The sequence below is a fragment of the Dasypus novemcinctus genome, chromosome 1 (genome assembly GCF_030445035.2).
Source record: "Dasypus novemcinctus isolate mDasNov1 chromosome 1, mDasNov1.1.hap2, whole genome shotgun sequence".
NCBI classification, from domain to species: Eukaryota; Metazoa; Chordata; class Mammalia; order Cingulata; family Dasypodidae; genus Dasypus; species Dasypus novemcinctus.
The window spans coordinates 136,867,532-136,882,813 of NC_080673.1; the positions used below are offsets into that span (position 1 = coordinate 136,867,532).

At 33.5% G+C, this 15,282-nt stretch overlaps 1 protein-coding gene across 1 annotated transcript in view; it reads left to right on the forward strand.

Annotated features, from left to right (window-relative positions):
* Positions 1-487: 487 nt before the first annotated feature.
* LOC101439015 (UDP-glucuronosyltransferase 2A3-like) overlaps positions 488-15,282 on the forward strand; it is a 41,529-nt gene continuing 26,734 nt past the window's right edge. The window contains 1 exon segment of the mRNA XM_012519275.2: positions 488-1,211. Within this exon segment, the coding sequence (XP_012374729.2) occupies positions 488-1,211 (724 nt within the window).

Here is a 15,282-nt window from a genome sequence, read left to right on the forward strand (position 1 = left end):
CTACTAATCAAATTATCTTTAGATCCCAGAATGATTTTATTAAAGGACAAATACTATCAACTTAAAGGTCTGGTTTGAAATTTTGAGTGGACATCATTTTATGGAAAAGAAAACTGAGCCTAAGAACAAGAATATGACACTCTCCAAAGTGCCCTATTTTTAACTAAGTTTACTTTTCTGTCTGCTCCTGTGTCAAAATCTACTCCATAAACACTGAATTTATAATTGTCTATTGAAATATAAATTCTTCTTCTCATGCTCTTCTATCCACCCTTAGTGTCCTTTTTCTGTCTTCTTTGCTTCTAGGCTCTCCTCCAGAACAAATATATACTATGCACATCAATAACACTGAACAAAGTTTTGTGTATGTAAATTCCCTTTCCTATGTCAAGAAATTAATTTTTAACTTGTTCTTTCATTAACTGCCATTTCATATCTGTACCCAACAGCACAAAAACTCCTGCAGAGAGTGTGAGGGAGCTGAATTATGGTAACTGAAAAGAGGGTCTCAGCTCTTCTGCTTCTGCAGCTGTGCTGTGTTGGCTGTGGATTCTGCGGGAAGGTCCTGGCATGGCCCTGTGACCTGAGCCATTGGCTCAACATGAAGATCATTCTGGAAGAACTTATAGAGAGGGGTCATGAAGTGACGGTGCTTGCTCCTTCACCCAGTTTCCTCATTGACTACAGCAAGCCTTCCACAATGAACTTCAAGACGATCACTATGCCAAATAATGGAGAGAATGCCAAGAATTTACTCAATGAGTTTTTAGATGTAGCTATTAATGTCATGCCAAAAATGTCATACTGGCAATCAGCAATGAAACTACAAGACTTCATTCTTCAAACAACTGGCGATGTGAAATTTTTTTGTGAGAGCATAGTGTACAATCAGACATTTATGAAGAACCTCAAGGAAACTAACTACAATGTAATGATCATAGATCCTATAGTGCCCTGTGGAGAACTGATAGCTGAATTGCTTGCCGTCCCTTTTGTGCACACACTAACGACTTCTATAGGTGGCACATTTGAAAGACACTGCAGGAAAATTCCAGCTCCACCATCCTAGGTGCCTGTTCCCCTGGTAGAACTAGAAGACAAGATGACCTTCTTAGAAAGGGTGAAAAATCTAATGCTTTCCTTTCTCTGTGACTTCTGGCTCCAGCAGTACGACATTCAGTTTTGGGATCAGTTTTACAGTGAAGCATTAGGTAAGAGACTCTGCTTTTCTTTCTAAACTAGTTACCAAGGTGTAAAAATGTTGGTATAATGAAAGAAATCCCTTTTTACAATTTTGTCAACCCTGTTAAACTCTTCAAGTGACACCAATGAACTAATGATTAATAACTAATTGTGGAAAAGGAAGTAAGCAATATTTTACCACAGTTACTCTTTTTTTAAGTGTCATCTAAACAGTTCTGTATGTTATCTTGCTTATACTTAAAAAATGCTTGTCAAAATAAAACCAAATATAAAACACACAAACAGATGTTAATCTAATAAAGAGATTTTGTTACATATAGGTTAAAAATAAATAAGTCCAGTACACTGAGTTTTCAAGTAAAATGAAGTTTTAACTTTATTTTTAAGAGAATGAATTGTTCATTATAAAAATAAGATAACCTTCTTCCCTGACAACAGTAATAAACTGAAATTTGGTCTACATTAACAGTGAATTGAATTTGGTACATTTGTTACTTTGCCTGAGCTTTCCTTAACATCTTTCGAGAATGTTTGAGAATCACTGATTCTCTTGATTTTAAACAATTTCTCTAGTAACAGTACCTGTCTTTCTTACCCCTTAAATAAATTTTGGATAAAATTTCAGAAAGTCTTATGTGAACTATTTCATTATGGCTGGTGATACTGAAGAGTTTCTTCAATGCATTATATTTCTTTGGATAATGTTCAACAGAACCCTCCAAATTAATTTGCATGTGGAAGTTAAAAGACAGTAGATTTTCCCTTCAATGACTTACTTTTTCTAACTATTTTAAATCAGTTGCCATTTTTGCTAAATAGTATTTTGATTTGTAATATTATATACCTAACCATCATCTGCTCAAGCAGGGTTTCACTCCAACCTTGTTTGGAATTATTTGGGGATATGAACTAACAAAGAAAGGACCATATGAGACACTAAAAACAGTACCTAATTTAATTCAATGATTTTAAAATGATGTTATTTCACAGAAATAATATCAAAAGAATCCACTTCAAAAATTTATAGCTTTAAACATGATTTTGAATTTACACTGCATTGACAAAATAGTAAATAATTTATGATCAATAAACACTACTTGTGTGCTAGCAATATGTTAGGTACAATAGATTTAAGTTAAATATGACAAATATGATTTGACCTCAAATTTGTGTTCAGAGATAAACAGAAGAGATAGAATTATAAATATAGCAATGTGAATTCTTTGGTCCATGAGGGGTATATATACAGCCCTCTGGGAAGATAAAGGTAAGGGCAACGGGAAACAGAAACATTAGCACTGGGGAATAATGGAGAAAGTCATATTCCTCTAAGGAAGAGTGAGTACTGATGGTGACAGCCTTCCTTGTGCTGCCAGGATTCTTTCAATGCGATAAAGATTTGCAATATCATTCCTTTGATGAAAAGATGTGGATGGCCCTCCATTTCTTCAGTTTTGCAGTTTTACTGGCATAGGTCTGACTTTCTCCTTAGTCTCTATTATATATTACATGTTTATCATCATATATTTGCTGCTTCTTCTTGTTGCATAATACTCATCTTCTTTATGTTTATTCCTTCATTTTAAACCAGACTGATCTAAACTGTCTTTTGATGAAATTGACTGAAGTTTATTACTATATCTATTAGATCTAAGAAGACTGTTTCAGAAGCCACAAATAATTCTGGATTACATCATAGCACAAAACACCAAATAATTTAAAACAAAATAGGAAAAACTCCTATTTCCATTATCTTTGGACCACAGGTATCAAATTTTGTATTCTACAGTGCATTTTTACACTGACCTCTTCCTCTCTTCATGCATGTTTTGGGCATCTCTCCACTTTTCTTTCATTATTTTTTAATTAGAGAAATTGTAGGTTTATAAAAAAGTTATGTAAAAATATAGCACCCCCATATACTTCTCTATTGTTGACACTTTGCATTAGTATGGTACCTTTGTTACAAATGATGAGAAAATATTAAAATATTATTACTAATTATAGTCCACAGTTTATTTACATTTGTTGTATTTTCCCCATATACCACCCTATTATTAACACCTTGTATTAGCATCATACATTTGTTATAAAACATGGAAAAACATTCTTATATCATACTATTAACCCCCTCCATCATCCACAACAGGATTCACTGTATTATACAGTGACATGTTTTTATCTTCTAACCTTCATCCTACTATTATACATGGCCCCAAATTTCCCCTTTCAATCACATTCACATACATAATCCAGTGCTGTTAATTACACTCACAATAACATGCTACCATCACCACCATGCATTTCCAAACCTTTACAATCAACCTAAGGAGAAATTATTTACAAGTTAGGCATAGCTCCTCATTCTCTATCCCCATTCTATCCCTTGGTAAATTGCATTCCAGATTTAAACGTTGTAAATTCGCTTATCATAATTAGCTTGTATCAGTGAGTTCATCAATAATTTTTCCTTTTGCGTCTGGCTTATTTCACTCAGCTTATTGTTTTCAAGTTTTCAAGTTTCATCTATGTTGCAGCATGCATCAGGACTTCATTCTTTTTATGACTGAATATCCATTGTATGTACCACACTTTGTTTATCCATTCATCAGTTGATGGACACGTAGGTTGCTTACATCTCTGGGCAAGGGGAATAATTCCACTATGAATATCTGTTTGAGTCCTTGCTTTCAATTCTTCTGAGTATATTCCTAGTACTAGGATATCTGTCTTCCACAGTGGCTACAACATTTTCCATTGCCACAAGCAATGAATGCGTGATCCTATTTCTCCACATACTCTCCAACACTTGTAATTTTCAATTTTAAATAATAGTCATTCTAGGAGGTGTGAAATGATATCTCATTGTCTTTTAAATTGCACTTCCCTAATAGCTAATGATGTTGAGCATCTTTTCATGTGCTTTTTAGTCATCTAAAAAGCATCTTTTCATGTGCCTTTTTGTATATCGTCTTTGTAAAAATGTCTGTTGAAGTCTCTTGCTCATTTTTAACTGGGTTGTAGTCTTTTTATTGTTCAATTGTAGGATTTCTTTGTATATTCAGATATTAAACCCTTATCAGATACGATGTTTCCTAATATTTTCTTTCACAGAGTAGACTTTCTTTTCATTTTTGTGACAAAATCATTTGATGTACATAAATTTAATTTTCACGAGGTACCATTTATCTATTTTTTTCTTCCATTGTTTATGCTTTGGGTGTAAAGTCTAAGAAAATATTGTCTAAAACAAGACCATGAAGATACTTATCTAGATTTTCTTATAAGAATTTTATAGTCCTGGGTCTTTTACTTAAGAGTTAAATTTTGTATGTGGTATGAGATAGGGATCTACTTTCATTCTTTTGAACATAGATATCCAGTTCTTCCAGCACAATTTGTTGAAGACAATTTTCTTTCTCAATTGAGGGGACATGGCAGCCTTGTTAAAAAAAACAATTGGTCATAGGTAGGAGGGTCTGTTGCTGGATTCTCCATTCAGTTTTGATGGTAGATATATCTATCCATGTGCCAGTACCATGATGTGTTGACCACTGTACCTTTGTAATATGCTTTATTTTTATTTAATTTTATTTTTAATTATGCTTTTTAAAAGTTAATAGATCACATAAAATGTTACATTAAAAAACATAAGAGGTTTCTATATACCCCACTCCCCACTCCCACCCCCATCAATTTTTTTAATTGTATTTTTTTGAAGATACATAAATCACAAAAAAATGTTACTCAAAAAATATAAGAGGTTCCTATATACCACCCATAACTCTTCACCCCACTCCTTCCACATCAAGAACCTCTTTCATCAATGTGGCACATTCATTGCATTTGGTGAATACATTTTGGAGCACTGCTGCACCACATGGATAATAATTTACATTATAGTTTACACTCTCCCCCAGTACATTCAGTGGATTATGGCAGGATATATAATGTACAGCATCTGTCACTGCAATATTATTTAGGACAACTCCAAGTCCTGAAGATGCCCCCACATCACATTTCTTCTTCCCTCTCCCCACCCTCAGCAACTACCATGGCCACTTTCTCCACATCAATGCTACAATTTTTTCCATTACTAGTCACAATAGTTCCATAGTAGAATATCAGTAAATCCACTCTAATATCAGTAGAATATCAGTAAATCCACACAGTAGAATATCAGTAAATCCACTCTAATCCTCCATCCTGTGGACCCTGGGATGGTGATGTTCACTCCACCTCTATATCAAGATTGGGCTTAGATTCCACATGGATGATGGATGCAATTCTCCTGCTTGCAGTTGTAGGCACTTTTAGTTCCCTGGTGTGGTGATTGACCATCTTCACCTCCCTGTTAGCTGACCTGGGTAAGTCCAATGAACCAGAGGGTAGGAGTTGTAACTCTGCTGAGGCTCAGGGCCCAGCTGGCACATGGGCAGTCCATAAATTCAAGTCTTGTGAGTATACACCAACCCTAGCACCAACCACATGTTCAGTAAAAGTTACAGAGGATGCATGTGTAGAAAGGTCACATCTGAGTTCAACTCCATCACACTAAGGAACACAAATTCCAAAGTAGGGCCCACTGACATGGCACTGAACTCCAGAGCCATCTACCATGACCATAGAACCTGTGGGTCTCTGTAGCCCTCAGGAGAACCAGTACCTGGGGTTGTATCTACTTTGGCTGTCTCTGGGGTCCTGCTGAGGCATGCATAAGCAAGACCCCTCTGAAGACCTCCCAAATCTTTTTTGAAGACTCTTAGCCATATAAACTCATTTGTCTTTGCCAATTCCCTCTTTTATTCAAGGTCAAAAAAGCAGTTTTTAACACATGATCCTACATGTAGGCTGAAATATTCTGCTGGTCTGAGTTGACCCTTTTATTCAAGGTCTCTTTCTAGTTGTGTCACCAGTTAGTGATTGGTAGTAATCCCTCAGCACCAGGGAGGCTCATCCCTGGGAGTCATGTCCCATATTGGGAGGAAGGTAATACATTTACATGCTGAGTTTGACTTACAGAGTGGCCACATTGGAGCAATATGGAGGCTCTCAGAAGGTACCTCTTAGGTACCCTGCAGCTCTAGGCCTAGTTCACATTTCAGGCACACTCATAAGCATAGTCATCAGTATGCTTTAAAGTCAGGAAGTGTGAGAACTCCAACATCATTCTTTTTCAACATGGTTTTGGTGCCTTACTCTTCCAAATAAAGTTGATAATTGACTTTTACATTTCTACAAAGTAAGCTGTTGGAAATATGATTTGGATTGTATTTAATATGTAAATCATTTTGGGTAGAACTGACATTCAATGATATTTAGTCTTCCAGTCCATGAATACAGAATGTCCATCTATTTATTTAGGTCTTCTGTGATATCTCTTAGCAAGGTTTTGTACTTTTCTGTGTTGAAGTCTTTTACATTCTTTGCTGAATTTATCCTCGATATTTTATTCATTTAGTTGCTATTGTAAATAGAAATTTTTCTTGATTTTCTCCTCGCATCACTCATTATTAGTGTATAGACAGACTACTGGTCATATTGTGTTGATCTTGTATCTTCTCCACTTTACTGAACTCATTTATTAGCTCTAGTAGATTTGTTGTCAATTTGGGGGACTTTCTATTATAGGTTCATACCATCTGCAAACTGTGAAAGTTTTACTACATCCTTTACAATTTTAATGCCTTTTATTTCTTTTTTTTTTAATTTCCTGATTGATCTGGCTAGAACTTCCAGTGAACAGTGGTGATAGTGGGCATCCTTGTCTTGTTACCAATCTTAGAGGGAAAGCTTTCAGGCTTTTGCCATTGAGTATGAAGTTAGCTGTGGGCTTGCCATATAAAATTTGTATCATGTTGAGGAAGTTTCCTTTAATTCCAATTTTCAAACTGTTTTTATCAAGAAAGGATGGTATGGATCAAAGTAGACTTTTTACTTTTCAAGTCATGGAAGAACTTGTAGATATAAAGACAGTGGTCACCAGAGGTTCTGAGGGGAGGGAAAGGGAAAAATAGGCATAACATTGGGCATTTTGGGGGCACTGCAATTGTTCTGCATGATATTGCAATGATAGATACTGGCTATATACATTTTGTCAAAACCTTTAAAATTGTATGGTGCAAAGTGTAAACCATAACATAAACTATAGACCATGGTTAGTAGCAATGCTTCAATATTTGTTCATCATTTGTAACCAATTTACCACACTAATGCAAGAAGTTATTAAAAGGGGAAAATGTGAGAGGGGGAGGGGGTGGAGTATATGGGAAATCCTTATATATTTTATGTAATTTTTATGTAATCTAAACTTTTTTTAAATAAAGAAAAAAAGTTTAAAAAGGGCAGTGAACTTTGTCAAATGCTTTTTCTGTATCACGTTAGATGATTACGTGGTATTTTTCACTTCAGGTTGTTCATTAATTGATGAATGAACAATTCATTAAAAGGTGGTTCTAATGTTGAGCCACATTTGCATATCTGGAAAAAGTCTATTTGATCATGGTGTAAATTCTTTCAATTTGCTATTGCATTCAATTTGTAAGTATTTTGTTGAGAATGTTTGCATCTATATTAATAAAATAAATTGATCTGTAATTTTCATTTCCTGTAGTATCTTCATCTGGCTATGGTAACAGGATGATGTTGGCCTCTAGGGATTCTTCCTTCTGCTTCAATTTTTTTTGAATAGTTTGAGCAGGATTAGTATTAATACTTCTTGGAATGATTGGTAGAATTCACCTGTGAAACCATATATTCCTGGTGTTTTTGTTGTTGTTGTTGTTGGGAGGTTTTTGATGACTGTACTTTCAATCTCTGTACTTTTAATTCATCTATTGAGATCTTTTATTTCATCCAGAGTCAGTGAAGGTTGTTCATGTGTTTCTTGAAATTTTTCCATTTGACCTAGGTTGTCTAATTTGTTGGGATATATTTGTTCACCATATCCTTTTATGATCCTTTTTATTTCCACGGGGTCAATAATAATGTCCCCTCTCTCATTTCTGATTTTATTTATTTGTGTCTTCTCTCTTTTTTTCTTTGTCAGTTTAGCTAAGGGTTTGTCCATTTTATTGATCTTTCAGAGAACCAGCTTTTGTTTTATATTTTTTTAATTCTCAATATCATTTATTTCTGCTCTAATATTTTTTATTTCTTTCCTCTGCTAGTTTGGATATTAGCATGCTATATTTTTACTAGTTCTATCCAGGTGTGCAATTAGGTCTTTGATGTTAGCACTCTTATTTTTTCATATAAGCTTTAATTAATACATATTTTAATAAAAGGCATTTAGGACTATAAATTTATTTCTCTTCACCACCTTGCTTCATCCCATAAGTTTTTATATGCTGTGTTCTTGTTTCATCTGTCTCAAGATATTTACTAATTTCCTTTGCAGTTTCTTCTTTGAAGCACTGATTGTTTAAGCGAATTGTTATTTAACTATTATAAATTTGTGAATTTTCCCCCTCTCCAATGGTGACTGATTTCCAACTTCATTCGCTTATGGTCAGAGAAGATTCTTTGTATGATTTCAATATTTCTAAATTTATTTAGACTTGTTTTATGGCCCAGCATGTAGTCTCCCTGGAAGAATGATCCATGAGCTTTTGAGAATATATATCCTGCTGTTTTAGCATGCAATATTCTCTATATGTCTATTAGGTCTAGTTCATTTATCATATTATTCAAGGTCTCTGTTTCCTTCTTGATCTTGCCTCTAGATATTCTATCTATTGGTGAGAGTGCTGTATTGAAGTTTCTAATATTATTATAGAGATGTCTACTTTTCCCTTCAGTTTTTCCAGTGTTTGCCTCATGTATTTTGGGTCACTGTGGTTAGGTGCATAAATATGTGATTGTTATTTCTTCTTGTTGGATTTACCCTTTTATTGATGTGTTGTGTCTTTCTTTGTCTCTTATAACAGCTTTTGACATAAAGTATATTTTGTCTGGTATTAATATTTCTACCACAGCTCTTTTGGGTAACTATTTGCATGGAATATCTTTTTTTATCCTTTTGCTTTTTACCTGTTTGTGTCTTTGAGTCCAAGATGAGTCTCTTGTAAACCACATATAGTCAGATCATCCCTTTATTCCCTTCTGCCAAACTGTTTCTTTTGATTGGGCAGTTTAATACATTAACATTCTGTGCTACTTCTGCAAAGGCAGTAATTACTTCAGCAACCTTGTACATTGGTTTTTCTATGCCATACATATATTTTTTGGTCTCTTTTCTTTCATTGCATCCTCTTTTTCCATATAGTTGATCTTTGGAATGTATCAGATTTATCCCTTTTTCATTTCTTTTTCTGTATATTTTTAAATACTTCTTTGTGGTTACCCTGAGATTTATCTTACACCACCACATCTATAACCTGCTAATTTTAAAAATATATCAACTTAGCTCCAAAAGCATATACTTTCTCTGCTGTCATATCCCTTTTCCCCTCTTTTTGCTTTTGTTTTTTGTCCCACTTTACCACTTTATATTTTGCAATCCATTATCAGGAAATTTGTCTTCTTGTTCAGTTGTATTCTGATTCTTATATGATTTAAAGACTACAGTTGTATATTGAAGATACAGTACTATTGGGTTTTGCATGTACCCTCTTAGTTACCATTATGGATGATCTTCATTTCTTCACATTTCTCCAAGCCACTCTCCCCTTCCTCTCCTTTCAATCTGCAGAGCTCCCTTTAGAAATTCTTGCAGGGCAGATCCTTTGTTGATGAAGTCTTTAATTTTCTGTTTATCTGTGAAAGTTTTAAATTCTCCCTCATTTTTAAAGGACAGTTTTACCAGAAAAAGAATTTTGAACTGGCAGTTTTTCTCTTCCTGTACCTTAAATAGGTCATACTACTGCTTTCTCATTTCCCTGGTTTCTGACAAGAAATTGGCACTTAGTCTTATAGAGGATTCCTTGTATGTGAATTTTCTCTTGCTGCTTTCAGAATTCTCTCTTTTTCTTTGGCATTTGACAGTTTTATTAGTATGTGATTCAGCTTAGGTCTATTAGGATGTATTCTGTTTGTAGTATGTCATGCTCCTTGGACATGTATATTTTTGTTTTTCATAAGAATTGGGAATTTTTTTGTCATTATTCCTCTAACATGCTTTCCACTGCTTTTCTCTTATTTTATCATTATGGCCCATCCATAGGCCATAAACTTGAATGCTTTGTGCTGTCATTCAAGCCCCTGACATACTCCCCAATTTATTCTATTCTTTTGTTTATCTGTTCTTCTGTCTGTGTGATTTCACTAGTCTTCTCTTCTGTTTCACTAATTCTTTCTTCTATCTGTCCAAATCTATGGATTTTTAATATTTACTATTTTACCTTTCATCCCCATACTTTCTTATCTTTCTTTTTATACTTTCAAGTTCTTCTTTATGCTCACACATTGTCTTCTTAATACCCTTTTTTCTTCATTATTTTAATCCTTGAATTGATTTAGAAGATTTGTTTGAACATTTTTGATCATTTGTTCCAACTTCTGAGTCTTCTATGAAGTTTAATTTTTTTCCCTTGACTGAGGCATATCTTCCTGTTTCTTAGTATGGCTTGCAGTTTTTTGATGGCATATAGGCATGTAATTACCCTGATAAGTTAATCCTGAAGGTCTGTTTCTCCCTGTTGTCTAGGGATTTATTCTGGATTTGTTCTGTGTTAAAACTCTTCTTTTAAAACTCAGCCCAACTTATTGTAAAACTTTAGAATAGCCTGTGTTTAAATGTTAAGATTTTCTTAGCTCTTCGCCTGAACCTTGTCCTGAATATGCAGTGCAATTATTACCTACACTTTTTGAGCAACAGTTTTACAGCCAGGAGTGACCTTCACTTCCTCTGTTCATTCTATGGCTATCTTGATCTGTTTTGTTTGTTTTTGTACCATCTTTTACCCCCAGTGCTTTTGGTTTGTTTAAATTCTCTCCCTCACTCACTGTCCCATTTCCTTATACTTTTCAATTCTGGCACCCATCATATTTTATAGCAATTCATTTTAAATCCACCCCTTTTTTCATGTGAGGCTTTTTGCCTACTGCTTCTTCCCCATTAGGGTATCCTCCTCTTGGGAGCCAAATGGGTCAATCCAAGAGGTGGGTCACTTCAGAAAGGTCATTTTGCTTTTAGGTGGCCCAGTGATTGGGACTGGATTGAGTGAGAGCACAGCAGTTCTTACAAGACTTTTTGTTATGGATTCTCCCTTTTTTTCTTCCTGAGGGTCTTTTTGTATGTTGCCCTCCACAACAGCTTGTGTTCTACCCTGGGTCTCTGAAGACTTAAGCCTGTAAGTGTATAGAGTTAAGTGTATAGAGTGCTAACTCACTCTTGTGAGTCCCTCTAGAGGATCAGTCCATTGTGGAAGGTTTCCAGGCCATGCTGCCTAAAAGCTGCATAAGACTTAGAGAGAGGGAGGGGAATAGGAACAAACCAGTGGTCCAGGGTAAAATTTTCCTAGCTGATAGTTTTCCTTTTATTTGATTCAGCACTTGTGGAATTTTTCTCCAGTCTCTATCATTCTACAGAATTCTAAGTAAATGTAATTTGCCCTTTTATTCACTAAATTTCTAAGGAGGTTTGTCCAGGTGATGTCTTTCACATCCATGTTGATGATATCACTACTCCTTCCTCTTCTTTTTTTTTTTTTAGTTCTTTTAAACAATAAATATGTTCCCACTCTATTATCTGGCCTTAACATTTGAGTTCTTTGCAATCACTACTGCAAAGAAAATTATGAGGCTAACTTTGTATATCTAAGAATTTGTTAAGCATTAAACACAGAGATGATGGATTAATGGCACAAAGTTCACATAAAAACTTGAAAAATATCAGGACTATTTTTTCCTCTCCATTATCTAACCTGATTTCAGTTGAATGTGCTTTAGTATAAATAATAGCATACTTATTGATAGGGAGTTTTTTGTTGGTTTATTCACTTTATGATTTAAAAAAAGCAAGTTTGTATTCATCTTCTTGGTATTTTATCTATTTTTATTCCCCAAAATATGGATGGAGTATTTTCCTCTTTGGCACTTTGATACAGTAATAATTAATGATTCCAAATATGTTTTATGAGGTTAACTAAAAGTGTTTAAGGCAAATCCTTACAGAGTAAGTGGCTTTTCCCAAGGGATGCCCTTCTTCTCATGGCAAAACAGTTGTCATGGTGCCAGGTTGTGGTCTCTGGAATATAGGCAGATGGTCAAGTGTCAGATATCTATGTTATTTCTGCCTTGGAAACATCAGTCAGCCCTTTTGTTTACTGGTTTATTTTCCTGAATGAATTACTCTTTTAAATATCTGTGGATGTAAATTCATTGATTACTCCAAGGATAAATTATAATTTTTCATGTAGTAAATTTCAAGCAGTGGAGGAATTGTTGTTTTTTTTAATCAAAAAGGAAATTTTGAGAACTGTTTGACATTGCTCTATTGATTGGCCTTCCAATACATATTAATGTAACAAAAGAATAACAATTCTAAAGAAACAACATATTTTGCATTTACATTTTTGTTAGAACAGTTCTCCATTTTTTTCTTTATGCAGAAAATTATAGATGCATCCCTAGTTCCAAACAACAGTTTACTAGGGCAAAGGACTGCGAATTTGTTATATTATAAATAAAAAGTGGAGAAGAATATGTTTTTTTATATACAAGTATTATGAGTTAAATTTATCCTTAAGATATATGGCAAAATTTTAATTCTATCATCTTTAGCTTGTTTGCTTTTGTTGCAAGCACTCTCATTGGTTTTCACCCCTGTATATTCTCATGTTCTTTACTATTCAAATCTGAATGAATATAAATAGTTCATTTTTGATATTGTAATATAATTAGCAATACACAGGGGCACAAAATCCAAATAGAGTAAAAAATTCAGTTTCATCTCTATTTCCCCCTAAATTGGTACTATTAACTTTTTTCATATCAAGATATTTCTATGCATTATTAAGCATTAATCTTGTGTATAGCTTTCATTTTCTTTTTTGTCAGATTGGAGTAATTGCTAAATATTCATTTCTACCTCTTTTTTTCCCACCTAATACAAATTGGCTGTTCTTTCTACAACAACACTTCAAAATCAACATTATCTTTATATTAAGTTCATATTATTACCTCACATGTATGAAAAACAGGGCATACCTAGTTTTGTTCAGTATGCTACTTGGGTTGTCATGCTCTTTAATTACAAAATATGTGGCATTGAACTCCATGTACATGAATCTCTGCCATATTGCCATCCAAAATTGTTCAATCCTTTAGGCTTTCTCCTCATACCTTTCTTGAGGGTGGGTATCATTTGTGAAATGTTCTATTGATCTGTTTATCTTATTGATTTCTAATTGTTTTGGTATTTAGGGAATTAAAGCCATTTTTCTGTAATAAATATTACAAATATTTTTCCAGTCTACCAGTTGTCTTTGGAATTTTTAAAGGAATGTACACACACATACTAAAATATTTTGTATCTTTTAAATGTTATGAAAATATTTGCAGGTACTGAAAAATACCATGCCTTCAAAAAAATGTATAAAATGAAAAATTAGATTGATCCAAGAAATTCTTTGTATATTCTAGATAATTCTTTTTGCTTTAATGAAGGCAGATATCTTCTCCCAGTTTATGATGTGTAGTTCTAGTCTGTAATGGGCTTATTTATTCAACTGTGATCAACTGTGAATCTGGTTCATGGATCTTTCCACTTTCCTGAGACTTTTACATGTTTCTGGGTCTGCCTGCCTTACTCAGTGTGTCTCTTACATCTATCTATTCAGCAGGCTAATTTTAGAATGTTCTCATAAAAAGGCATAAGTCAAAGATAAAAAAACACTCAAGCACTATTTCATAATTTGGACATGGATGCAGAGAATTATGAAAATTTAAGGTCATTAATGCATCAATCTATCACTTGGAATTGGCAAGTTGTCTTTTTTGTATTAATTTCCAACTTAATTGGATTGTGATGAGAAGTATGGTCTGTATAATAACAATTTTGAGTTTTTTATTACTGGTTTATATGTATATATCAGTTTCTGAACTATTTGTAATAAAATCTCTAAATATATTGGTGGATTGTTAAATTTCTTCCTTCAGAGTCACTGTTTGCTTTATAGGGATTAAAGTTATGGTGTTAGCTGCATTCACAAGTAGAACTATTATCTTCCTAGTGAATTGAAAATATTTTATTATTTTTAGTTACTTTTTAGTTCAGGTAATGCTTATTGATTTGAAAGCAATTTTTAAAATATAAACGTACTCACATTTTCCTTTTTTAGGTACATATATATGTGGTACATTGTCACATCATTTCAGATTTTTATGACTTGATATATCAGATGTGGTCTCTTTTATCATAATATAACTCAGTTTTCTTCTATCTAATTTTTTCCTGTGATTGTACCAGAGAATTTTTATCTATTTGAATTTATTTTGAAAAGAACTATTTAATTTGTAACAGTTGCTCATAGTCTATTTTTTTAATTATTTCTACCCTCTATTCTGTTCTTCATTTATGATACTATTTTTGTTTCATTTTCTTTTCTTTTTCCATATTTTTCCTATACCTGTATGGAATTAAACATGGCACTAATATTTAGACATGCTTTTTATGGACAGTTTGTCCCTGAATTTGTGTTAACCTAATGTGAGTTCAATGTCATTTACCAGGTTTTTAAAAAAATCTGTTTACCTAAATTGGCTAACTTATAAATTTCACTTTTACAATTATTTTATGTTTTGTTTTTCTCTGATTCTTTCACTTTCTTTGCTTCATTTTTGTGTTCCTTATGACTGTTTGAATTTTCCTTTTTTTTTTTTTTGAGTGTTTTTATTCTACTTACTAGGCAATTAGAGATTTATGTCTACTGTTTAGTGACCAAGATCAATGCATTTTTTTTAAATTCCTGGAGTTTACTTACATCTTTACCATACTGCTTAATAATATGAAAAATATAGAATGCATTAGGTACATGTACTATACTTAAGCTTATGAATTTTTTAAGTTTGAAATGGTGGGCCCTGAGCCTCAGCAAAGTTGCAACTCCTATTCTCCGGTTCATTGGACTTACCCAG